Source organism: Anabrus simplex, chromosome 1, assembly GCF_040414725.1.
Source record: "Anabrus simplex isolate iqAnaSimp1 chromosome 1, ASM4041472v1, whole genome shotgun sequence".
Taxonomy (NCBI): Eukaryota; Metazoa; Arthropoda; class Insecta; order Orthoptera; family Tettigoniidae; genus Anabrus; species Anabrus simplex.
The window spans coordinates 1,050,991,516-1,051,018,931 of NC_090265.1; the positions used below are offsets into that span (position 1 = coordinate 1,050,991,516).

The 27,416-nt window shown below is 37.3% G+C and overlaps 1 protein-coding gene across 1 annotated transcript in view; it reads right to left on the reverse strand.

Annotated features, from left to right (window-relative positions):
- LOC136857948 (cadherin-AgCad1) overlaps positions 1-27,416 on the reverse strand; it is a 452,227-nt gene that overhangs the window by 256,369 nt on the left and 168,442 nt on the right. Inside the window, exons 14-16 of the mRNA XM_067137073.2 lie at positions 22,553-22,725; positions 18,197-18,371; positions 16,697-16,844 (exon numbers count right to left, since the gene is read on the reverse strand). Of these exons, the coding sequence (XP_066993174.2) occupies positions 16,697-16,844; positions 18,197-18,371; positions 22,553-22,725 (496 nt within the window). The remainder of the gene's footprint in view (positions 1-16,696; positions 16,845-18,196; positions 18,372-22,552; positions 22,726-27,416) is intronic.

Consider the following 27,416-nt stretch of genomic DNA (forward strand, 5'->3'; position numbering starts at 1 on the left):
AATCCACATGTGTGACACAGTTTGCACCTGCAACCCCACAGATGTGGGTTTTTGGTGAAACTAATTTAAAGAAATGTGAAATAGAGAAGAATCAATTGTTTGGTTTTAAAGATGTTCACAGGGTAAGAGAGGAAAATAGAGACAGTGATTTTAGCACTGTATGGGAAGAATATGAATGAAAAGGCATAAATATGGACTCAAAATTATACTGAAATATGTATGGGGAGTTATAGAGTGAAAATTCTGTAGTTAGGACTATGATTATAATATACAGGCCACCAAGTTACCAGTCAACTGGAATTTATAAAGATGCTTAACCAATTTCTCAGCATTACAAAAATGAAAACTTTTATTCTTATCAGTGATGTAAACATAAATACACTAAAATATAGCTGCTTTTCAGTGAAATATGGTAATACACTTGCTATTTGTAATGTTTTTTCATGTGTAAATGAAGCTAGAAAGGAGGAATTTTTGAATGGTTACCGGTAACTCACTAAATCAAGCATTGCTCATTTATGTGCTGAATGGAAATCAACAATTTATGAAGTTGTATCATTTTAAATATTTCATAAAAGAAGATCTTGTAGAAAATTTTGCATATACATTTAAGTGTCAGGTTGATAGCATAATTCACAAATGTGAGACAGTAAAATGCAAGTATAACCTATTATAACTTCCAAATGATTTTTACCAAAAATAAATTAACAATAGGTAAGTATGTATAGTAAAGAGTCACCAGAGTAGATAGCATTAGAATGGTGGATATAAAGTCTAATATTATTGCTATAGCATCTATTCCATTCAGCTCATCAATACCGTAACAGCAATGGAACAGTTCCCTGATAATATGAAGACATTTACTGACAAGGGGCCATTCCCTACTCGTCACCACCGATTTCCGCTCAAACTTATAGAACATGAAGGGCTTGGCTAGAAATGAAAGTACCCAAAGTGGGAACTCCAGATGGCCAAGCGTATAGAAAATAAAAATTAAAATTAAAATGTTGACGCGGCTCTCGCACCGTATAAGCCACTTACGTTAATGCCCATGCCGAGCAGTAGTTGGCGTAGCGGTAAGAGCTCGGACTAGTAATTCGATGGTCATGGGTTCGGCTCCCCGTGTGGAGAATATTCTCAATTTTATATTATTCTTTTATTTTAATTTATTTTATTTATTTATATGCAAAAGGCATATAGGACATCATTTTTTTAATGACCGGGCGAGTTGGCCATGTGGTTAGGAGCACGCAGCTGTGAGCTTGTATCCGGGAGATAGTGGGTTCGAATCCCACTGTCGGCAGCCCTGAAGATGGTTTTCTGCGGTTTTCCATTTTCACACCTTAATTAAGGCCATGGCTGCTTCCTTCCAACTCCTACGCCTTTCCTATTCCGCCGTCGCGAAGAGACCTATGTGTGTTGGTGCGACATAAAGTCACTAGCAAAAAGAAAAAAATAATGAATGCACAAGTGTAGAAAATTTGGAATTGCGAATTTTCCCAACGTGTTCAAACAGAAATTCTTCATTTTTCTCCTTTATTGACTATCTCCGCTCCTTGGGGAGTGTGCCATAAATATGAATAGTCATTTTGCTGTGATTCGTTTTCACCTGACAAGTGAAGGTTGCTCCTGGCGGATGTACACAAACAATAGATTCTTGGCGCAGGTAGAAAAAATCTGACAATGAAATCCCAATTTTTACCTTTTCTATGCCTTTTGCGTATAAATAAATAAATAAAATGAATTGTTCACCTCTTTGTATAACTGGAAAATGAATAACATAAAAGTTGACAGAAAAAACTAGTCTCCACACAAGGAGTCGAACCCACGACCATCGACTTACCAGCCCGAGCTCTTACTGCTACGCTAACAACTCTCAGCGTGTGCACTAAAGTAAGTGGCTTATACGGTGCGAGAGCCACGTCAACATTTGTATTTTTATTTTTATTTTCTATATGCTTGGCCATCTGGAGTTCCCACTTCGGGTACTTTCATTTCTAGCCAAGCCCTGCATGTTCTATAAGTTTGAGTAAAATTGGTGGTGATGAGTTGGGAATGCCTCCTTGTGAGACCAAACTAGAACAGTGGTTTTCATATGGCTTATGAAAAAGATCAACCTGTCTGTAGATAATCAACCCTCTGTAAAAATGTACAAAAGTATATAGCAGATACCTTATCTCAGTATCTGTAAAAAATTATATTAATTGAACGTCACCAACATGCTTATCATACCAAAAAGAAAAAAGAACGGTACCGGTACATATTTATTAGAGGATTTTGCTAATGTGATAAATGGAAGACATAATGATGTGATGCACATTTTTGTTATATCAATATATCTTCCCTAAGCATTTGATTCAATAGTTCATTTATAGATAAAATCCACTTAGGATAACTGCTCTAATACTAGGGAAACCAAAAAGGTTCATCCTACTGATTAATCCATAAAGACAATAAGAAAACACATTTAATTAATTGCTATTGGAATGTTTTTAAATGTAGCAATATTAATTAATTTTCAGGCACCTACCCTGCAATGGATTCTACTTAATCAAATAACTTTTAGCTTATACAGATGATTCTGTAGTATTTGGAGTTGATATTTCTAAACAAAACACAAAATCGCAGTTGACATTTCTTGTAGAGCATTAGCAGGGTATTACAAACTATCCACTTCATTGCTGTATCGATAATGTAATCTAATCAACATATGAAAAATGTTTCCACCTAATCGATACCTTTCTTTTTATTTAGCCTTTGGCTACTTATAGAAACATTAATAATATCAGGACATGTTTTGATCGCTTTGCGATCATCATCAGCTGCTTACATAAAAGCTTAGATAAAAACAGCATACAACTATCACATAGTTGACATTAAAACCTGTCAACTATGTGATTGTTGTATGCTGTTTTTATCTAAGCTTTTATGTAAGCAGCTGATGATGATCGCAAAGCGATCAAAACATGTCCTGATATTATTAATGTTTTTATAAGTAGCCAAAGGCTAAATAAAGAGAAAGGTATCGATTAGGTGGAAACATTTTTCATATATTGATTAGATTACATTAGCAGGGTGTCAAAACCTTTTGAAAATATTCACATAGAAATTTGTGATTGTTCCATGTGCACCAAACAACATATTAATAACTTGCCACTTGTTAACTTTACTTGTGCCCCAAATCATGAAAGCATTAGAGAGTATAGGTGAGAGGACTGACACTTAAATTATTTGAAAATTTTTGTCAAATAAGTCATTTGAAGTTCAAGTTGGTAAAACATTTTGTAGGCCCATTATAATGGATAGATGTGACCTGATGCACATGGTAGTTTCCTGGGTCTGTTACTGTATTTAATACATATAATAATATTAAAGCTGAAGACAAAAGAACAAGAGGGCAACCAAGACTCAGGTACAAGGACATAGTGAAGATTGACATTCAACAGCGAGGACATACTTTGGAAAGCATCAAAGAAGGAGAGAAGTTCAGAGACCGCAACTGGTGAAGAAGCCTTGTTTGCCAACCCATCACTTAAGATGGAATGACGTGGGATATGTATGTATAATAATATTAAAGTCTATTTTAAACCAGTTTACAATGATCCAGTAATAGCTCAGAGAAATTTACAAGGTGAATTAATTGGATTTCAACAATGGTGTCACGTTAAGTGTTTAATTATAAATTATAAATTATAATTATAAGTGGAAAAAAGATTAAACTAATTTATATAACTTCATAATCAGTCGCTACTGGTCTGCATTTAGGGCAGTCACCCAGGTGGCAGATTCCCTATCTGCTGTTTTCCTAGCATTTTCTTGATTGATTTCAAAGAAAATGGAAATTTATTTGACATCGCCCTTGGTAAGTTACTTCAATCCCTAACTCCCCTTCCTATAAACAAATATTTGCCACAATTTGTCCTCTTGAATTCCAACTTTATCTTCATACTGTGATCTTTCCTACTTTTAAAGACACCACTCAAACTTATTCGTCTACTAATGTCATTCCACGCCATCTCTCCACTAACAGCTCAGAACACACAGCTTAGTCGAGCAGCTCATCTTCTTTCTCCCAAGTCTTCCCAGTCCAAACTTTGCAACATTTTTGTAACTCTACTCTTTTGTCGGAAATCACCCAGAAAAATCAAGCTGCTTTTCTTTGGATTTTTTCCACTTCTTGAATCAAGAAATCCTGGTGAGGATCCTATACACTGAAACCATACTCTATTTAGGGTCTTACCAGAGACTTGTATGCCCTCTCCTTTACATCCTTACTACAACCCCTAAACACCCTCATAACCATGTGCAGAGATCTGTACCTTTTATTTACAATCTCATTTATGTGATTTCCCCTCCTTATATTAAGATCTAAGTACTTTCAGTGATCCCCATAAGGAACCTTCACCCCATCAACACAGTAATTAAAGCTGAGAGTACTTTTCCTATTTGTGAAACTCACAACCTGACTTTCAACCCTGTTTATCACCATATCATTGCCTGCTGTCCATCTCACAACATTATCGAGGTCATTTTGCCGTTGCTCACAATCTTGTAACTTATTGATTACTTTATACAGAATCCTTTTTCTGGTCCATTGCACTCATTTTTGCCAGTAGTCTCCCATGATCCACCCTGTCAAATGATTTAGACAGGTCAATCGCGATACAGTCCAATTGCCCTCCTGAATCCAAGATATCTGCTATATCTTGCTGGAATCCTACAAGTTGAGCTTCAGTGGAATAACATTCCCTAAATCCAAACTGCCTCCTGTCGAACCAGTTATTATTTTTGCAAATAGAGAATGCATCCCAGAGGTTATATGCAATGCATGTCAAACTGAGTGCCCTGTAATTTTCAGCTTTATGTCTATCACTCTTTCCCTTATTCACAGGGGCTACTATAGCAATTCTCCATTCAGTTGGTATAGCTCCTTCATGCAAACAATAATCAAATAAGTACTTCAGATATGGTACTATATCCCAACCCACTGTCTTTAGTATATCCTCAGAAATCTTATAATTCCAGCTGCTTCTCTAGTTTTCAACTTTTTTGTCTTATTGTTAATGTCATTGTTATCAAATGTAATTTTTAATACTTCTTTAGCATTAGTCACCTCATCTATCTGGACATTATCCTTGTAACCAACAATCTTTGCATACTGCTGACTGAATACTTCTGCCTTTTGAAGATCCTCACATACACAGTCTTCTTGTTCATTAATGAGAGATAGATAGATAGATAGATAAATTAAGGCTGCCTGGCCATCAGATGATAAAGGTGTTGATTCCCATACGGAGGGAACTTGAAATATTTTTTCCGATTGAGTAAATTTATAATACCAATATAACCGGAATGAGTTAGCTTGAAAATTTATAATGTCTAATAATGGACCAACTATATTGGTATTATACATTTACTCATACGGAACAAATATTTCAGGTTCCCTATGGGAATTAAGATCTTTATCATCTGATGGCCAGGCAGACATCAATTTTTGAAAATGAGGCAAAGTCTCTCATAGTGCATTGGCACTGTCGGTGGTTCCAAGTAGCCTACGCAGTGGCATCCATGGTATGCACTAGCCATGCATCTTGGTAGGTGTGCTATTTACCAACTGATGAGCCCAACTTAGCACACTGGGGAGAAATGCTGGCAACCAGGAATGAGTTAGCTGGAAAATTTATAATGTCCAATAATGGACCAACTATATTTGTTTTAAAAGTACATTAGTTTAACTCCTGGTGTCTGGACTCTTTGCATATCCTCCCCCCATCACCTCTGGATATGGCCTTGTCTTCGTCTGTTATTCCCTTCCCAACATAACTGCAGCATTTCATATATTCCAAATACAAGTGACATGAATGCAAGAATAAATAGTTAGTTTGAGTAAAGATACAATATTCTGGTTTAGAATAAATATGGAAAACTTATCGTAATAATGGTTATGTGATAAGCTATTAAAAAGTGACATTTTATACAAATAATGCGGTGAAGAAATATATACACATACACAACATATATATAGAAAAATTATAGGGTATGGGTGTAGTTGGTACAGAAAAATACATGTTACAACATATGCTAGGACAATTTGTTTTACGTCACACCGATGCAGATAGGTCTTATGGTGATGATGGGATGGGAAATCCCTAGGAGTGGGAAGGAAGCAGCCGCTATGGCCTTAACTCTCTTGGTGCCAGGTGGTAGTGCGAGCAGCCACCCTTTAAACTGCCAGAGCCGATCTGGTCGGCCGTTAACAATCCAGTCGGAAGTTGCCAGAGCCGATTACATCGGCCGGCTTAAAATTCTGTGATATACGTAATTTCGAGGCAACCTATAGTTACGTGCATACTTTTGTTACAACCTGTAGTGAAGGGGCTACACGTTATTGTGTGCCTGGCCTTGCTTTGGCAGTTCTAAGAGGGTGTTATACCTTTCACAAGAGTCGTTTCCTGTGTTTACAAATACAGCTAACCGGTCAGTAAGAGATTGCTCCTTGCAGTGAATGGATTTGTGACAGGAAAATGGCATGTTGTTCACGTGATAATTTTTCAGCAGGTATTGATGACAATAAATTAATGCAGTATTTAGAACAGTGCGAAGTTAACGCTGATGATTTATCGGATAGCGATAGGGAATTTAGTTCAGAGAGTAGCGACGAAATTATACGGGACACGTCCGCGGAATCACCGCAGCTAAAGAAGAGACATTTAATTGTATCTAACAGCACTAAAGCTACTCTAAATATGGTGGTAGATGAAACTAATGATAACGAATATGATGATGATGATGTCTCTGGAGAACATTTTGTGGAAATTTGTCCCAATGAACCCGACAACATTCCTCAACCTCCTGTCTCCTTCAAGGAAGTTCTTGGACCTAAACATGCCCTACCGTCTGATTTTCCGCCCATATTACACTTCACTTTACTTTTCACTTACTCTCTGCTAAACTTTATAGTCACATATAGTCCTCTGTCATTACCTAAATGATGGTCTCCGCGGGCCAAGTGGAGCGTGCCTGCCTCTCACCCGGAGGTCATGGGTTCGATTCCCGCCCAGGTCCTGAGGTCCTGAGGGTTGGTTCGAGGTTCACTCAATCTAAGTGACCCTAAGTGATTGCAATTGAGGAGATATCTGAGGGTGAGAGGGCGACCCCAGTCTGGAGAACCAAGAATAATTACTAAGAGGATCCGTCTCACTGACCATGATTCACCTCGTAAACTGCAGGTACCGAACTGAGCAGCGGTCGCTTAGTAGGTTAAAGCAAATCACGGCTTTAGTGCCATACATTTCTTAATTTCGTAAATTCTGTTGTATTGTAAAATTATTTTTCTAATATATACTACAACTGAAAAGGAGAAACTATTTTTTTCTGAAAACAAAAACTATAATATCAACTACTATTTTTTACTTATTTAATAATTCAGAATTATTTTAATACTGTGTAGTCCGCACGTAGAAATTTTTTTGTCAGTATTTGCCAAACATCAATACATACACGCGAATTTTATCGGTGAGTAAAATTGTATTGTTTTTATTAGTGACATATGTTTGAATTTTTATTTTTTTGTTTTTATTTTTCTCATTCAAATGAGTTATTCTATAGAATTGTAATTAGAAATACATTATTACATAATTACGTATATTTTTTGTATCGTAAATTATTTTTTCAAAGTAGATATTGAGAGAGAAAGTGCGAAAATATCTTTTTCTTCCTAAAAATAAACGATTTCGACAACTATAAATCAACAATAAAACGTCTTTGACTCTTTATATCACTCCAAACTAGATTCTTATTCTACGTAGTCGATATATAAAAAATTTCATGCTGGTATTTGCTATATAGCGGTAGATATACGCGAATTTTAAAATACATGTATTTCCACTGAAAACGGCCTGGCACTTTACAGTAGTAGAGTGGAGGCGGAGCTCTGGCCTCTTCCAGCTGATGGGGAGCAGCCGAGCAGATCGGCTCTTGGCTCCAAGAGGGTTAATTAAGGTACAGCCCCAGCATTTGCCTGGTGTGAAAATGGGAAACCACGGAAAACCCTATCCAGGGCTGCTGACAATGGGGTTCGAACCCACTATCTCATGGATGCAAGCTCACAGCTGTGTGCCTCTAACCGCATGGCCAACACGCCCAGTAAGTTACAGTTTTGTGATGCTAATATAGTATGTATAATTTTTATTAACCTGCCAGAAACCAACGACACAGAGCTGTTGCCATTACAACGCCCTTTTATGGGCCACCGACCTAAGCCAGGATTTGAACCTGCGAACTCGGACTCAGAAGGATAGCGACTCAACCAAGTGAGTCACATGAAAAGGAGGCATCTGTACTTATTGTTATAAATAGATACAGTTAGTATTTTTACAAACATTTTATGAGGAGCATTTATTATGACGTACATTTTCCAACTATATAAATTGACGAGACCAGATGGAAGAACTAGCTGAAAGCTAAAGAGTGTTGCAGGGATGCTGCTTCCTTCTCTGTTTACTTTTTCAAACCAAACCCCATGATGCAACAGCCCTGAAGGGCCATCGCCTACCAAGCGACTGCTGCTCAGCTAAAAAGTCTGCAGATTACGAGGTGTTGTGTAATCAGCATGACAAATCCTCTGGGCCGTTATTCTTCACTTTCTAGGCTGTGGCCGCCATCTCATCATCAGATAGCTCCTTAATTACTGTATAATCACGTAGGCTGAGTGGACCTCGAACCAGCCCTCAGATTGAAGTAAGAATCCGTGACCTGCCCAGGAATCGAACCCGGGGCCTCTGGGTTAGAAGCAGACACAGTATCCCTATACTGTTTACTGTTTACTTTTAGGTTTTTTAATTTTTGAATTTGAATTAAGACATCCTGCATTCGATTTCCAGCACTGACAGAGTTAAGAAAGGCATGGGATGGGGAAGACACAGCCTTGTCTGTGGGTGCAATACAGTTGGCCTTGAGTTTCCCGTAATCGAAATATCTATGACCTGGTAGTATTTACCTTCACAGGGCATAGTACCAGAGTGGTTCCTTTTTTAAGAAAACAAATTAAATGAAGATTCTACTTCCTCACGAATGAAAAACAATATTATTAATTTTATGATCAGTTTCAACAATGCAGGAGAAGCTATAGTTTTGATTGTTGGATATAATTACATGGTAACAATCAAAACCATCAATATCTATTGAAGATCCATCACCACACTTGGTAGGACCAGCTTACTTTTCATATTCCCCGCTCAAGGAAAAGTCGTATCCATGCTACTGGCCTGGACTTATACTCCATCCACTGAAATTATTTTCTGGATACGCCACTGCATCCACTCACCATTTCAGGTACAAGGTAAGCCTAAAGAATGGTTGGATACTCAAAATACACCACCATAAGTGATGCAGTCATGGTTCAAAAGTACTAAAGAAAGCTAAGCGACGTGATCTACGGTTTTAAATAGAATTTGAATCAGTAGAACGTTACTTCCCATTTAAAAATTTTGTATGCATCGACTGTGATTCAAGCCTCAGTCGCCTTGATGAGAAGATAGAACCATTGGAACTGAGCTATCATGCCCGCTAATTACTAAATAGTTACTGGCACTTTTGATGGTGATATATGAGTTTCCAGTCAGTTCCCGGACATTTGACAAAACAGTCAGGTCTACCTATAGAACTTAAGCATGCATCCACCTTCAAGTTTTGCTACTACACAATAGTGCTGCTGTTAGAATTTTTAAAAATGTTCATAACTTACCTAGGACGTACATAGTTTAGGCTTCTTTATGACAAAACAGTCCATCTTCAACTAAGTCACTAATATGGCTCAAAATGAGGAACTAATGTGCAGCTCACAATCCTTCATAGTCTTCCCAACACTACAACTTAAATACAGCACATCTCTCAACCATGGTACAACCCAACAAGCGTGTAGTGTTGGCTACTGAATGCATGATTCGAAGCAGTGTATCGATTCATTCAAGTGTCCGAGTGAATCGATTCACAGGAACGGCGAGCTCACGGCACATGATTCAGCTTACTCCCAGCAGACAGTGCTGAGTGGCGCACTCACTGGACGTTGACGGGGAGCCGAGCTTCCGCTGCAGCGAGACAGTGAATCATGGCACATCGAAAGAATCGTGAACGAGCGCGGCTCAGTGAGACACATGATACACACGGCTCCTTATCGGCTCACTGGACACGCGGAGAGCCGAGCTTCCGCTGCAGCGAGACAGTGAATCGTGGCACATCGAAAGAATCGTGAACGAGCGCGGCTCAGTGAGACACATGATACACACGGCTCCTTATCGGCTCACTGGACACGCGGAGAGCCGAGCTTCCGCTGCAGCGAGACATACAGTGAGCCATGCTACACTGAAAGAATCGTATGCTATAATGGATTATAATACCCATTCGCATTCACTGTCCTCTTCTTACAGGGAGGTTTAAATAATAGATGGATTTATTTGCAGTGTTAAAAAGGTAGTCACAACATAATTCTGAAGTAGCTAGTAAGTAGGTAGGCTATTAGGTTATACTATTTATTAGTTTAATGAATCTTAGTATTATAACTTAAACTAACAATTAAACTCGACGCTACCCTGCCCTATGACTATGAGTCATGCTCATGACCACTCAAAAGTACCTGTTTTATATTGGGAAGAACGGCTCAGTATTTTCTCAGTTCATATGTCACATCGTTGCACAAGACTTCAATCATATGTGGACAGGCGCATTAACAGTATGTTGAATCAGAAAACCAGCGGGCTACTGTACATCTCGGGTAGCCTATTCAAAATATGACGATTTAAAAAAATCCTTAGCTGATAGAAAAATACATATTTTCAAAAATGACTGAGCGAGTTGTCGTGCGGTTAATATCGCGTGGCTATGCGCTTGCATTCGGGGGATGGTGGGTTCGAATCCCACCGTCGGCAGCCATTAAAATGGTTTTCCGTAGCTTCCCCATTTTCACACCAGGAAATGCTGGGACTGTACCTGAATTCAGGCCATGGCTGCTACATTCCTAATCCTAACCTTTCCCACCCTGCGTCGCCGGAAACCTTTGATGTATTAGAGTAACTAGCATTTTTTCTAAGAAAGGAGTTCATAGTATGAAGACCAGATGGCAGCTGCGAGCACTGAATGCTGTTGCTGCTGTCTTACCAGCACATACTACACAGATGCAGTAGGAGCGGTGACCAATGAGCCGTGAATCGGATCACTGTATCGATTCAGTAACGTGAAAGAAATCAAATGAATCGATTCAGTAAAATGAATCGAATGTCCCATCACTACAAGCGTGACCATGCTGTGCCAGGGTTCCTGGGATCGCTGTTCCCAGGAACCTAGGTACAAAAACTCACACGATGATGTAAGCTTGCAAATGTTTCTAGCCCTGGCCCCCGTTATCTTGGTGGTCACATTCCAGACCCCTACAGAGTAATCCCTTGCTAATTGCTCTTCTCCTCATCTCTTGATATTTGTCAACACACAGTTATATTCTCAATACTGAGGCCTATACAGGGAAATATGCCCGCACATCACAATCTTAAATGCTTTCTTTTCACTCAAGCTCCTCAAGCAGTACAGACATAGAGTATTATGTATGGCCCTACTGAGCCTTGCTAGTAGATTAAAAATGTAATTTTAAAAATGTAATGTAAACATTGCATAATATAGTATTGAAGAGGTGGACCATTAAAACATAAGTTTAATGATTTTTGTGATCACAGTTCGATATGGATCAAAACCATGAAGTTTATATCCTATGATTAACCCTGATACAATGCATCCAAGGACTTTCGAGCCTCATTTTAATTTCATATTTTACATGTTGGGCACATAGTTCATCCCAGATCCTTTTAATACCTTTTAACGTCATTTGTAATAATAAATTTTATTGCGCACAATGTGCAAAATTTACATATTACATCAAGTAAATTACAATTCACTCAAGGAGCACTTTGTTCAGAGCAAAATTGTTCAGAGAGACTGTTCTCTTCTTGCACTTCATTACGTGATATGTGTCACACTGTTCATTGCACAATACACATACACACTCCTGGCTGGCCCGGCGGTAGGATTTCTTGGCACAGATACGGTGATGAAAACCGTGTATTGCAAAGCGAGTCACCAAAATGTCTCAACTCATATTCCTCTTTCATCCAATCTTTATTTATCAGCGTGTCTGTACTGTAAAAGCTTTCCTTGATCGAGTCCCTTTTCTCTCGTAGTTCTCGTAACAGCTCCCCGTATGCTGGAGTTTGCTGTAGAGGCATTTGTAGTCTTAAATCCTCTATCAAGAAGGTTTTCCATGCTAAAACATATAAGTACCGGGATCGGGTGAATTTAGATACCCCTAGGGCCCTCTTAAGGTACCTCGGTTTCATGCTTTCCAGTTCTCGTAGCTGTTTACATGATAGGTACTCCCATATTACTTCCAATCCGTATGTGAGCGTTGGTAGCACTTTGACTTGGAAAAGTTTCATGGCTGTCTCCAGTGACATTCTTTGCAGATGTTTGATTTCACGTATGCTTCTAAGTGCAGCAGCTAATCTCTTTTTTATGTGTACTGAGAAGGTGTTTGTACATTTGTTCTAGTCATTAGATGCATTTGTACAGTTTTAGATTATGGCTGATGATGCCAGCCAAGGCCAAAACTAGTTCCAAGATTAAAAATGTAATGTAAACATTGCATAATATAGTATTGAAAAGTGGATCATTAAAACATACCTTTAATTATTATAGTAGATTCATTGTTGCTACGTTAATTTTTCATTTTGATGTAAGTTCTTTATTTGCTTGTACCATATGTAAAACAATGGCTGATCCTTGCTCTAGTTTCAGGAAATATTATGGGGGGCCCAGCCCTCCTAGGCTCCTCCTTGGCTATGCCAGTGCTTTAAATCTACTGTCATCAATTACATGCAGGTCTTTGACACATTCATTATATAGAACTTCCTTGGATAAACAGTTTCTACACACACACACACACACACACACACACACACACACACACACACACACACATACATATGGAAGAGTCACAAACATCTGAATTTGGAAACTTTTTGGAGTAATTTTTTAAAATGTGTTTTAATATTGCATTGACTCAGGTTTCTTGGTGACAATAAGATAGGAAATGGATAGGACTGTAAAGGATGTGGCCATGGCCTTAATTAAGCTACAGTCCCAACACTAGCCTGGTGTGAAAATGGGAAACCATAGAAAACCATCTTCAGGACTGTTGACAGTGGGGATCAAACCCACCACCTCGTGAATAAAAGCTCACAGCTACAAGACCCGAACCATGTAGCCATCTCACTCAGTGTTTCGATATCCCTTTCAATGAAGTCTTTTCTTGGTAATGAGAGGGCTGTTACGGACATCTGTGCTCTTTGATTTAGCTGCTCATTTCTTTTGCTAAACCCAAAATTAAACTTTTCCTACTTAAATACTTTCTTAGAACTGTCTAGAAGAGTATGCAGACAAAAGTTCCAAACGGTTACACAGTGTATGAACAGGCCAGCTTCTGGTTCCAGCTCAAGTCTAGTACTCACAAACCATCTGGTTCAGAACATTCAGGACAACTTAAGTTTTCTTGTAGAACAGCAAAGTAGGTATCCATTTTATTTTTCCCTCAATTCTGTTGCTGCCCTTTGGGATGAAAAAAAGAAACCAGAGCACCCCCAAAGGGCCATGGCCTACGAAGCAACCGTTGCTCAGTCCAAAGGCCTGCAGATTATGAGGTGTCACGTGGTCAGCACGATGAATCCTCTTGGCTGTTATTCTTGGCTTTCTAGAGCAGGGCCGCCTTCTCACAGTCAGATAGCTCCTCAATTGTAATCATGTAGACTGAGTGGACTTCAAACCAGCCCTCATATCCAGGTAAAAATGCCTGACCTGGCCGGGAAGCAAACTCAGGGCCACCAAGTAATAGGCAAGCACGCTACTCCTACACCACGGAAGAGAGCATAAGATAACAATAATGTTACTCCATTTGCACTGACAATCAATGAAAGTGTCCAAACTGATTCTCATATATACCAGGCGAGTCTATCGATATATTATTGGAGATGTGAGCAAACATCTTTAGCTCCCGTTCCATCCTCACCTTCATGGTAAACGTAGCAAGTTATTTTGCCTGATTTCATGTCATATACTCCAGAGATGTTGACTGTAAGTTGCCTGAAATAGTACAAATCTTGCACAGGTATGACAGGTACAGACACATTCAACATAAAATTGATGCATACTGCATGTGATTGGCCACCTGCAGATTCAGATTGTTTCAAAGCAGTATAAAATCACTTGTTTTCTCATTTTTGAACCGTAAGTTAAACTTGTGCAGCTATCTTGGCAGCATTGCCCAACTCATTACTGTTTATTTTCACTCCTATTTCCTCACAATTTGAACAGACATCCTTCTAATGTTGGTCAAACTTTAAATCAAAATTTTCCTTGAAGTAAAGATAATAACTAGTATACAACACTTTGCTTTTGTGGAATTTTTTGTTGAGTTCAAACATGATTTTGACGTTCAATGAAGAATTTAACCAATGGCATTCTTTTGAAGTATAGTGCTCGTTTCATATGGAAAGGAAGCAATATGCGCATTCATATCAGCTACCAAATTAGCTGGAAGGATATTACTGGCAGTTTTTACCCCTCATATCTTGTAGGACATCATTATTCAGTAGTAATTTTGAAATCTTTTCCATTCGTTTTTTTGTAATTCCATACACAGCCAGAAACCCTGTTTTACACACAGCTGCTTTTTTCACACCATATGATAGATAATACTTGACAGAAACTGCTTTTAGATGCTTGTTAATGTCTGAAGACAACCTTCTTTTAGGAGTTTCCAGCTCACAACTTTTTTTGAGGAATATGTCTTGCTCATCTTTCGTTTTCAGTTCAGAGAAGAAATGAAGCATACCTTCTTTTTCTTTTGTTGTCCATGAGTCGAGGCATTTAACAGTTTTGCACCTGAAGCAAAGGATGAAGAATTCTATTCCGGAAATCTTTTCCATTATGCCTCTAAAATGCAATATTATGCTATATTTTTATCGTTAATGAATATGATCAAATTGTATCAGAAGAAAAGTATGTGTACATTCATCTTAGGGAGGTAGGAATAAAAACAACAAATTCTCTCAAACTTACCCACAAGATATAGCAACAACCTTGGCAGGTACAGATTCCCCTTTGCTGTTTTGAAAGGCTTTCCCAGAACGCCTAGCATCCGTTCGGATATTGAGAGGGTAAAGATGAGAATTAACCACTCCCTCCTTCCTCTTCCTACTTGACACATTTTCACTGCTGTTAGTTTTACTCAAAGACATTATGACAGTTCACTTTTTAATCGTAAGACATAGTACATACTACACAACTCTCCACACAGTAACAAGCAGAATGGCACCACCTTCTGCTGTGCAGTGCTGGTAACCTCTAGCGGTGACCAGCGTAATTCATGTTCAGTGGGGACATCTACAGCAGATGTCTAAATTTAACATCACACGGAGACTTCACAAGCTTGGCACAGCCATGGTGTGGACTGCAGAAGTCTCCTTTCAACACCAAATGGTGGCCCTACCTATCATCTGTAGTATAGCATAAAAAAAAAAATATTTTGTAAAAACTGCAGAAGTCACCTTTCAACATCAAGTGATTTATATATGAAAAAGTCACAGTAATGACCTATGTAGCTGTGAATAGGTTTTGTGTCACTGCCAATAACACCAAACCACACTCAGCCAATTGCACATGGTTAGCTGCAACAGAAGTACTTTTGGCAGCAACAATTTTGGGACAATGAAGAAGCCCTTAGGTTGAAAAAGATTAGAAAATGAGAGTGAAGTTCAGCAAGCTGTCATGTCACAATGTCAGGCATTTGAATAAGATTCCAAGATAAATCCTATGTAGAAAGTCAGGAACATGAAAAGGATAAGCACAATGACAGATCAGTATGAGAAGACAATGACAAATATGAAACACACAAAAGGACAAGGACATTCTTCACATAAATATGCTGCTATCTTCTCATCAGTCCCAGTTTTCTACATCCTATTCTCAGCCCCAACAAGCTTGTTTCTTTTTCCCAGCTTCATCATGAGGGCAAGCACCAATATTCAATTTTCCTGTGTTCTAATATTTTACCACTTGTATTCACCTTCCCTTCACCTGTCTTTATCTGGCTTTCACTTCCCATACCAAGACTAAAGATCTTTCAGAATGGCCTCTCAGTGAGTGTTAATGCCTGCCATCCTCAAAAAGCTGGGGGGAAAAAAAGAGTCATGCTTGTTTGAGTGCTGACAAGAAATGGATGTTGAAGAACTGAGATGGATGAGAAGAGACCTCATTTATTTGAAGATGACAGTGTAAACAGATGTGGAGATTGTTGTCATCCTTTTGTGTTTTTGTGTTTCTCCTTGTCTCCTCTTTCTGTTGCTACCTCTTCTACAGTATATGTAGAAGGCATACACACTGAGAGGTCTTGCTGCTTTATTGACTGAATCATTCCCATAAGTCAAGTGGACTGTGTTACAAGTAACTCTGATTGCAAGTAAACTCAATTAATGACTTAGATTTAAAAAATATATTTTTAGGATTATCCATTCTGAGCAAAATATATATTTCATGTCATGTATAGTTATATTGTGGATAGGAGGGGATGTTGAGAAAAATGTTGTAAAGAGAAACTTACATTCAGACTTGTAGTATGATTACCATCATATGCATAGACAATGTAAGAGTGCTCATCATGTTCCTCGTAGTCAATATTAATACTTCCTGTTCGAATATCTCCAGAATCCTCATCAATAACAACCATCCCAGCAGGTATTTCAACAGGTCTGTAAATATACATATTACGGATATTTTTATTGGGATAGAAACAGAGATTACAATAAATTTAAATTCAAGTTTAAGATGAACCTGTATAAATGCACTTTCTTTGACTGATAGCTGCATTGTTTTGTATTTAAAACAACAGTCACTTTCTTTTTATATATTGTTGTAATAGTAAAACATCATTTTTAATATTTCATTTATACAGAGTGTCAACATCAATAACCACTAAGCTGCATATATGACTGTCATCCAGATGGCAGATTTCCTATCAATTCTTTACCTAATCTTTTCTTAAACGATTTCAAAGAAATTGGAAATTTATCGAACCTCTGCCATGGTAAATTATTTTAGTCTCTAATTTCTCTTCCTTTCCTTTGTGATAATATATACAGTTACATATAAAAGTCAGTTGTGGTATTTCTCAGTATTAACAATGGAAATGAAATGCCTTGTAAGCCAGAGGCCTATCCATACTAAAACTCATACTAAAACATTGTCTCTACCGTAGTGCATTTATGGAAATACTTCGTAGAAAGCTTTGTAAGTGCACACACTTTTTTTTTTTTTTTTTTTTAGAAAATCAACTGATAGGCAGTGTGTATTATTCCTAACGGTACTATTTAGCACTTAGTCTACTTCACTTAACCCTTTATAAAGACAATGGTGAAATAATCTCTAAACCCTTGTAAGTTGATGCTGCCATCATATAGTTTACAGATCAGGCTTACAGATGGCATTGAAATAAAAAGTCACTATTTGTCACCATATCTCCTTGACCTGTAAAATCTTGTTGTGCAGCTTATGGTATGATTTCCTCAAGAGCATCATAAATATAGGCATGATGTCTTTTGGGTTTTTGCCATGTGAAAGAGGCAAACTGCAAGGAATATTTATGTTTTGCAAAGACACTGCTCTTCGTCCTCAGAAGAGGAACTTGTCCAACCATAACTGCAATTGTTCTAACAAAGCCGAAAAGGTTTTATTGACCTATGCTCTATTAATGAAATGATACTCTTGATTATCACCATATGTCTCACTATGTGCTATTATCATCATCATCATCATCATCATCATCCTAAACCATCTCCAGTTTCCCGGGTGTGGTATATGAGCCTCCTCCATCTCATCCTGTCCTTGTACCATTCTTCCTCCACCAACTTGTCCCAATCATGACCTCTCAGCAGTACATCGCTCTTAACTATATCTATCATGTGCTATTATATTCTGAGAAAATATTCATGTCACCATGGCAGTTGCAGTCATGGTTGGTCAAGGTCCTCTCATGTCCATTAATTTGGACCATGAAAGCATCAATCTATACACTGGAAACAGATATATATTTTAAGTAACTTACACAATCTCATAGGTGATCTTTCCATTCTCCTCACTGTCTCTATCGGTGGCAGTGATACTTCCTATAAGCTTGTTAGAGTCTGAGTTCTCCAGCACAGACAGATTGGCATTCTTACTCGATTCAGTGAATATCGGTGGATTATCATTTATATCTAGGATAGTCAATGGTAGGGTTCCTGTGTATAAAATAAACTTGTTAACAGAAACGTTTCCAGAAGAAATAGCAACAAAGAATGATACTGACAATTTGCTTTCCTCATCCTAAAAGAATCTTTCAAAACTAAAAGCATTAATGGTTAAAAGAGTACCGGTAGTGAAGTTGTGTCATTCTTTGTTCATTTTATCATCACTGCACAATGGACATCTGCACTGAAGAAAGAAATGTTAAATTAGTGTAATAACCATCATCACTGAGTGAAATCATCAGTCTGATATAAAACTCCTTACATTTAGATATGTTATAAAAAAGAATTTGAAGCTGTGAAGTCCCTAGAATCTTGAACAAAGAAACCTAATTTATTTTCAGAGATAAAACATGTAAAAGATTTTCATCTTATCCCAACTATTTCTAGGGTCACTGGAGTTGAGTGGTTTAAGGACAGATGCCCTTCCTGATATATGATTCTTCAAGTGAAAATTCCATCTCATGGCCACCAGGATTTGATACATAGTGGTCAGGGCAGAAAACCAGTTCCTAAACAATGTGCAAACTGTATGCTCTAGGAATATTGAAACATACAAAATATTAGGAGGAGCAGGAAATATTAAGAGAAAATAAAAAGCTTTAAAGAAGAATAAAAGCAAATAATTAGCTTTCATCAGACATTTACTGATCTGCTGCAAGGATGGTGCAGCTTGTGAAAGAAACAAAGGACTGGACAATAGTGATATTCATACAACGGACAATGAATGATTTCTACAAGATCCAGAAGATATTCTATATACAGAAGAACAAGATCTAGTCTGTGGCAACAATTCAAGTTTAGAAAGCTTTTTACATGATTGTTCAAGAAGACTAATGGCTAAGGTGGAAATATATGGCTTAATAGTTGCATTATGAATCATAAGGGATAGAGGGTAAATTTTTACATAAAGAGGTGTACTATAAGATTGAATCTTGATGTTTTGTTTATTGTGATGCTTTTGTTTATGTACTGGTATGTGAGTGATGTGTGTGTCATCTATGTTGGGATTATTTTTCAGATGGTAGGAAAATTACCAACAGAAATGTCCAAGAGGAACTATAAGAAGGTTTTCATTTAGGATGTGATAAAAGTAGCTACTGCCTATCAACAGCTAATGTTTCATGGGAATCTTACTTTTGACACAATTTTCAGGCTTTTATATCAGTTAACATATTCAAATAGAGGAAGGTCTTCTGGTTTACCTTGTATTCATTGGGTCATATGAAATTTTGACTCAACCATCACAATCTCCTAAACAGAACAATTTCCACACAATTGTTTATTACTTCACATTTTATATATAAGGGAAAGATAAAGTGTATAAATGTATACCCAAGAAAGCTAGGAAGGAAAATAGGAACTATTTAAGTATGAATCCAATCAAGGTTGATATGGATAGAGAAACAACAACAACAATGTAAACATGTTAATGTTTCAACTACTGTGCCATAGCCCCTATCAAGGTGATATGCCACAAGCAAGTTTGGTGTCTATACTTTTATAGTGAGAGAGCTGGGTGGTGATACTAGTGATGTCTTTCCCCTTTCTCAGATTAGTGTTATCAAGACTTGTGCAGCATGATCCAGCATGACTAATCTTATGACATATCATGATTGGTAATGATCATGAAACTCTGCTAATCTGCATGACCTCTTCTTTCTTCTTAAAACAGTTATTATGTTTCATTATCTCAGGTAGTAGGTAGGGACCCACTTTGAAGGCAGCCCTACCCAGGGAGTGGCGCCCCTGCCTATGTTAGTCTCAGAGCACACTGACCCGGTGTGTAACATCTGGTATGGGTCCCAGCTCAGGGTAACGAGTAAAGACCTCAACGGCAGAGAAGGTGGACTTTGGTACCGTGGAGATGGCAGAAGGGGCAAACTTGAAGCGTCTGTACTCCAGAGGAGTGGCTACGAAAGGCTTCTGTCTCCATTTTAGGGGCGGCCTAAAAATTGAACCTGGCAGTAGGTACAAAATGCCTTTGAGTATGGCGAGCCCATCATAACAATAGCCTCTGTGGATAAAGTAGATATGGTGCCTTGGAAAAGTTTAGGGTGTCCCCCTGCTATTAATATTAGGAGGAGCAGGAAATATAAAGAGAAAATAAAAAGCTTTAAAGAAGAATAAAAGCAAATAATTAGCTTTCATCAGACATTTACTGATCTGCTGCAAGGATGGTGCAGCTTGTGAAAGAAACAAAGGACTGGACAATAGTGATATTCATACAACGGACAATGAATGATTTCTACAAGATCCAGAAGATATTCTATATACAGAAGAACAAGATCTAGTCTGTGGCAACAATTCAAGTTTAGAAAGCTTTCTAGGGTCACTGGAGTTGAGTGGTTTAAGGACAGATGCCCTTCCTGATATATGATTCTTCAAGTGAAAATTCCATCTCATGGCCACCAGGATTTGATACATAGTGGTCAGGGCAGAAAATCAGTTCCTAAACAATGTGCAAATGTTCTTTATTTATACAGCTGAAGAGGACCACTAAGTGGTCGAAACATGTCCTGTAAGTTTTAATTTTATTCAATTTTGCCTAAGGCATTAATAATTTTATTCAATTTTGCCTGAGGCATTAATAAAGTATCGATTAGGTGGTTATTTATACTTACTTCTTGGGGGGTCTTATAGGCGAGATTTATTTTTTTCATTTTCTTCGTCTCGAAAAGCCAGGGGGGTCTAATACGCGAGGGGGTCTAATACACGAGTAAATACGGTAATCAACAATGGTCTTTGTTCGTCTGTCTCCCCAACCATACTTTGTAATCTTCTAACTGTTCTTCTTCCTAAACCAGGTGTCCTCTGTTATTTTAGATGACGATAAAACTCTACTTCCCTTCTCTCCAGAGCTTTCCATGAACTGTCAAACTGTATCACATCGTTACTTCACCAGGTCGCGCTCAAAGACAGACCCTCTAGAGAGCGCAGAATAAACATCTTTTCCAAACAAGAACGAGAGGCAAGATGACCTATTCTGATGACCTCCATTTTTATCAAAGGAGTCTCCAAAGAACTTTTATTTGTGCTTATTGTCAATGTTTTTCTTTTCAGTTCTTTATTTATACAGCTGAAGAGGACCACTAAGTGGTCGAAACATGTCCTGTAAGTTTTAATTTTATTCAATTTTGCCTGGGGCATTAATAAAGTATCGATTAGGTGGTTATTTATACTTACTTCTTGATTAAACATCGATACGGTCATGAAATGGACAACTTGTAGTATAAGACCCCCCAACGTAATTTGTCAGAGAACGATGACGATTCCGCTTCGAAGTGGGTACAAGTCTTATTGCAGCTCTGATGACATCACACAAATTTGTGAATAATTTCATCCGTACGACCTACACAATGAAAAATGCGTCGAATCCATGCGGTACATCTGTGTTTCGTAGTTAAGAAATGTCCGCCTCTGTAGCATACGTCTACTGCAGCTCTGATGACGTTGATAAAAGTTATTGACAACTATAATATCAACAATAAAATGTTTTTGATTCTTTATATCACTCTAAATCAATTGTTTATTCTATGCAATCGATATGTGGAAAATTTCTTGCTGGCTTTTGCCATACACTGGTAGATATACGCAAATTTTAAACTATATGTATTTCCAATAAAAACGGCCTGGCTCTTTACAGTAGTAGATTGGAGGCAGAGCTCTGGCCTCGCCGTGCTGATGGCGAGCGGCCAACCAGATCGACTCCTGGCTCCAAAAGAGTTAATGTATTAACAGATAAACTAATTGTAATATGAAAAAATATGCATGTATCAAAAAACAATTTGAATTACAATAAATGATCTCTCTCTCTCTCTCTCTCCCCAGTTTCAAAGATCCAGAACTAGGGGATGGGAGTATACTATTCAGTTATGATTGGAGCAACAGGACTGGTATATGGCATCCTTAAGGAGTCCTTGAAGAAGCTTCAGCTGCCCCTCTATCTGACAGCATACATCCAGAAATCTGTTGCTCTGAGCACTTCAAGAATTATATGCAACTTCCTCAGTGAAAATTCAACAAGCAATTATGGACAGAATAGCCATATGTGTTATTAAAGATGGTTGTGGTTGATAATTATTTATCTGTTCAATTAAGCAAATGTACCAGATTTGAAGTCTGCGAGCTAAGGAAATGTGCTTTTGCTTTTTTTATTGTAAACCATAACTTACCAGTTCTTACACTAACATCAGCAGCATATTTGGGATCTGTGTTTGTATCATTCACAGCAATTATGAGGTACAAAGTGTCAAATTCTTCCCAATCCAGGAGATCCTTATTATTCACCACCAAATTTGCATGCCATTCTTTATCATTAAATTTCTTCCCTTCTATTCTCATAACCCTGAAAACAAATAATGATGCATGAATAAAATCAAAGTACCGGTAACAGACATGATGGGTTGAAATGTACTCCTACATTTCCAACTACGTTCAATGGCAGTCAAGTGAAAAAAATACATATTTTCCTCAATGCAAGTGAAACTGATCCACTCCAGTTCTTTCCAAACTTTTTCCATGGTGACACCTTACTAAAACTCTAAAACTTCTGTGTGACACTTTACCCTTAAAAGAAAGTGTCCCACACATCAATAGTCTATTTATGCACTCTTCATAAAGTGAATAATACAAAAACAAATATTTCCAGCATTATTTATAATTTATAAGAGGTAAAAGAAATATATTTATGTTCAATTCTAAGAGAGGGAAAACAATCACATATTTGCCTTTAATTTTAGAAGAGTAGAAAACAAAAGAAACTAACAGATATTTTCCAAAGGTGCTAAAAGAAGTATGTTTCATGTTCCTCTATAGTATATAGGCTATTCTGTCTTCAATGAGTTGCTAAATTTTCTCGAAATTTATTACAATTGAAAGGATGTTAAGCATGAAGCATCATTATTACATTAAATCATTAGTTTGATGTTGGTGGTGGTGGTGGTGTATCTTAGGAAGAAATAATTGAGATGTACAAGTTCTATCATTAGTAGAAATTTAATATTTCAAGTTTAAAAAAGTATATTTTACAGATAGAGAATTTCAGTCATTTTTTTCAATAAGAGTTACAGTATCAGAGGGAAGAGGATATCTATGCATGGATCCCAAATATTTTGGATTAATTAATTATTGAGTCAGGCATAATGTATACTTGTACTGTCCTGAGTATTCATTCCTACAATCAATTAATCACAATCGATCTGGATTTAGGACTGTCACCCAGGTGGCAAATTTCCTATCAGTTGGTTACTTAAGCTTTTCTTATATGATTTCAAAGAAGCTGGAAATCTGTCAAACATCTCCATTGGTAAATTATTCCAATCTCTCTAATTCCTTTTCCCATAAATGAGTATTTGCCCCATTTTGTCCTTTTGAATTCAAAATTTATATTCATGTGATCCTTCCCACTTTTAAAAACTCCCTTCAAGCTTATTCATCTACTAATGTCATTCCATGCCAGCTTTCCATATACAGCTCGAAGCATACCGCTCATAATACCAATATAAATGGTCCGTTATTGGACATTATAAATTTTTTCCAGCTAACTCATTCCTGGCAGCTAGCATTTCATTCTAGTGTGCTAAGTTGGGCTGTTGAATTATTGTTGCAATTGGTTGGTTCTACGGCGTTGTTGGCCCATTTGACATGTTGTGTGAACTTCCACAATATCTTCAATAATATAAATTTCAACTATCAATGTTTTGAAAACATATATTGTCATCAGATGAAGAAAACAACAGCCATTCAACCTTCGCGTCAAAATCATACCAACGTGAAGAATAACACTGTAATTGTCTTCAGATGAAGAAATCAACAGCCATTCAAACTTCGCGTCAAAAATCATACCAATGTAAAGAATAACAGCTCATCATTATCTCTACAAACTTACTTTGATGTCTTAAAATAAATTTAAGCTAATTACAAACTCCGTGTCAACACAATCTCACCAATCAAATCTATATACAACCTATGAACTGTTGACCATTAAACCTCATGGACAAACATACGCTAACGCTAAATAATATTTGCCCAGCAAAATTGGAATGTTTTTCCTTTACATTTTATATTCAACAATGTAATTTATTTCATATTTATTCATTATATATTAGCATGTTATTTTACTTATACTTCAAACATTGACTATGGCTTTAAGCCATCAACTGTCACTCATAATTATATGACACCTCCATCTTTATGTGTACTACCTAAGAATCTACTAGTTTTTTAACTATCATTTGAGTGTATTGTATATCTTCACTGTAATGTTTTTATACACTTTCCACTATGTTTTGGATATCTGGTATTGACTAAGGCTTCAAGCCATTTTCTTGCTACTGTACCATCAAATGACGTCCTATTCATCAAGTGAATTACACATGATTTCATCATTATATTAGATTTTTAGTTCTTCATGAACATTTTTACAATAACTGTAAAAAAATTTTATCTCACCTACAATCATTATCAAACACATTTTAGGATAATTTCAACCTGTTGTCTGACAAAAATAAAAGGTTTTGATAGTGACGGAAGATGCCTCACAGTAAGAGGCGAAACATGTCTCACATTTAAAAAAAAGTTTTAACTTAAATGCCAACATTTTGTATTGTATTGAATAGGTGGAAATAAATATTAATATTTTCCTATATACATTTTATGATACTTTCAATACGGACAAAAAATGAATTTCATCACTTATAATAAGTGGTATGTTCCGAGCTGTCAGTGGAGAGATGGCGTGGGAGGACATCAGTAGACGAAAAAGTTTGGATGGTGTCTTTAAAAGTAGGAAAGATCACAATATGAAGATAAAGTTGGAATTCAAGAGACAAATTGGGGCAAATATTCGTTTATAGGAAGGGGAGTTAGGGATTGGAATAACTTACGAAGGGAGATGTTCAATAAATTTCCAATTTCTTTGCAATCATTTAAGAAAAGGCTAGCAAAACAACAGATAGGGAATCTGCCACCTGGGCGACTGCCCTAAATGCAGATCAGTAGTGATTGTTGTAGCTGAACCTAGTGACCTTAAAGTATATGGTAACCTAAGATTTGCATTTACATTACAGAAAATCAATAGTCTTAAAACTAGTGTGAAAACTTCTAACAATGTTCGACATGATTACGAGAATAAAAACAACAACACATAATTGTGTTGACAGAGCTTAACACATCAAAGTACAACACAGAACTGGTAGAGGAGTAATTAAAATCATATAGGATATCGTATTGCTATCAGTCATTCAATGAGAATGTTTATGCATGTTTTTACATGTATAAATGTTTTAGTTTTAAGACTATTGATTTTCTATATTGTAAATGCAAATCTTAGGGTACCATATACTTTAAGGCTACTAGGTTCGGGGCCCTGACCTAACTTTAGGCTAAGATTTATTTTGGCTGATGATGCTTACGACAGTTAAGCGAAACATGTCCCAACTAACAACACCAGTTGTAATGTTTACTGTATATCTTAAAAATATGGAGGAAAGATAAGTATTGGAAAGGTGGTGTAAATTATTATTTATTATTTTAATGTTTATATGCCTTTGCTGGCAGGACCTAGTGTGTACACTGCACTAAGTCTTCTGGTATGGGCTAGAGCAATTTTGTTACTTTCATTGATCTGTCTCTGTCTTATCCTTGGCTTTGACAAAATGAAAGTGACTGAGGTATGAGCGATGCTAGTAATGCCATTCCTTACGCAGCCAGTCCCTGCTATGAATAGTGTGAAACTGTTGCTCATAGGGTCGGTTGCTGCATGCATTTCAGTGGGCTTGGCAGACTGATATGTAATAGCAACTTCTGGCTCGGTGTGGAAAGCAACGGGAAACTACCTCACTCCTCATTTCCCTAGTACGCCTCTTCAGTGATGCCTAGGCCATCTATGACAGCTCATGGCAGAACTGTTGAGGATCCAACCAGCCTTCGGGCTGATGACTAAACATACACACATAATGTTTATAATTTGTGGGATATAGCAGCTGAGGGAAGGTTATATACATCAATGCAGAAAAAAAAGCTACAAAATTGTAAGTTTCTTATGCTTTCTTAGCGAATTTCAACAGAGGTGTAAAGGATGACAGTTTACCAACTTAAGTGCAGTAATAATAGTTTTTTTGAGATTTTGATTCAATAGTATACAATAAAACTTTCACTGAAGAACAATGTTACACATGCATTACAATTACATAGAAGTATGGCCTGATTAAACAATTAAAAATCATTTAGCATTTGACTACACTCTAAGAAACGAACAGACATAGGGGCCGATGACCTAGATGTTAAGCCCCTTTAAACAACAAGCATCATCACTAACAGACACTAAAGAGACTGCCAGACTGCCGAATGCGTGCGGCAAGCGGGTGAATAATACCTCATTGTTCTTGGCCTTGGCAAAATAATATATGCATGTTACTCTTCCTCACAGCACATGCAAAGTCTCCACCACTTGCTGTGGCACTATACAAATCGGTTAGCCGCTAAAAATTATATTTTGTGTGTATCCCGCTCATAACTTTCAACAATTAAAGAAAATATAGGAAAGAAATAACAAATGAGACAACAGGGCTTGTACAAATTGTTTTTTTTTTTTTTTTTTTAATAATTCCTATAATTCTTATATTTAGCCGGCTAAAATGTAATAAAAATGTAATGTAATGTTTTCTCCCAATCGCTGCTACTGGTCATAAAGCAGCAGGAATAGATGAAATTAGACCAGAAATGGTGAAGTATAATGGGAGGGCAGGGATGAAATGGATTCGTAAAGTAATAAGTTTAGCATGGATTGTTGGTAATGTACCTTCAGATTGGACAAAAGCAGTAATTGCAACTATATACACCTATAAGGATGGGAACAGGAAGGATTGCAACTGCTATCAAGGTATCTCATTGATTTGTATACCAGGCAAAGTATTTACTGGCATCTTGGAAGGGAGGGTGCGATCAGTGGTTGAGAGGAAGTTGGATGAAAACCAGTATGGTTCCAGACCACAGAGGGGCTGTCAGGATCAGACTTTCAGTATGCGTCAGGTAATT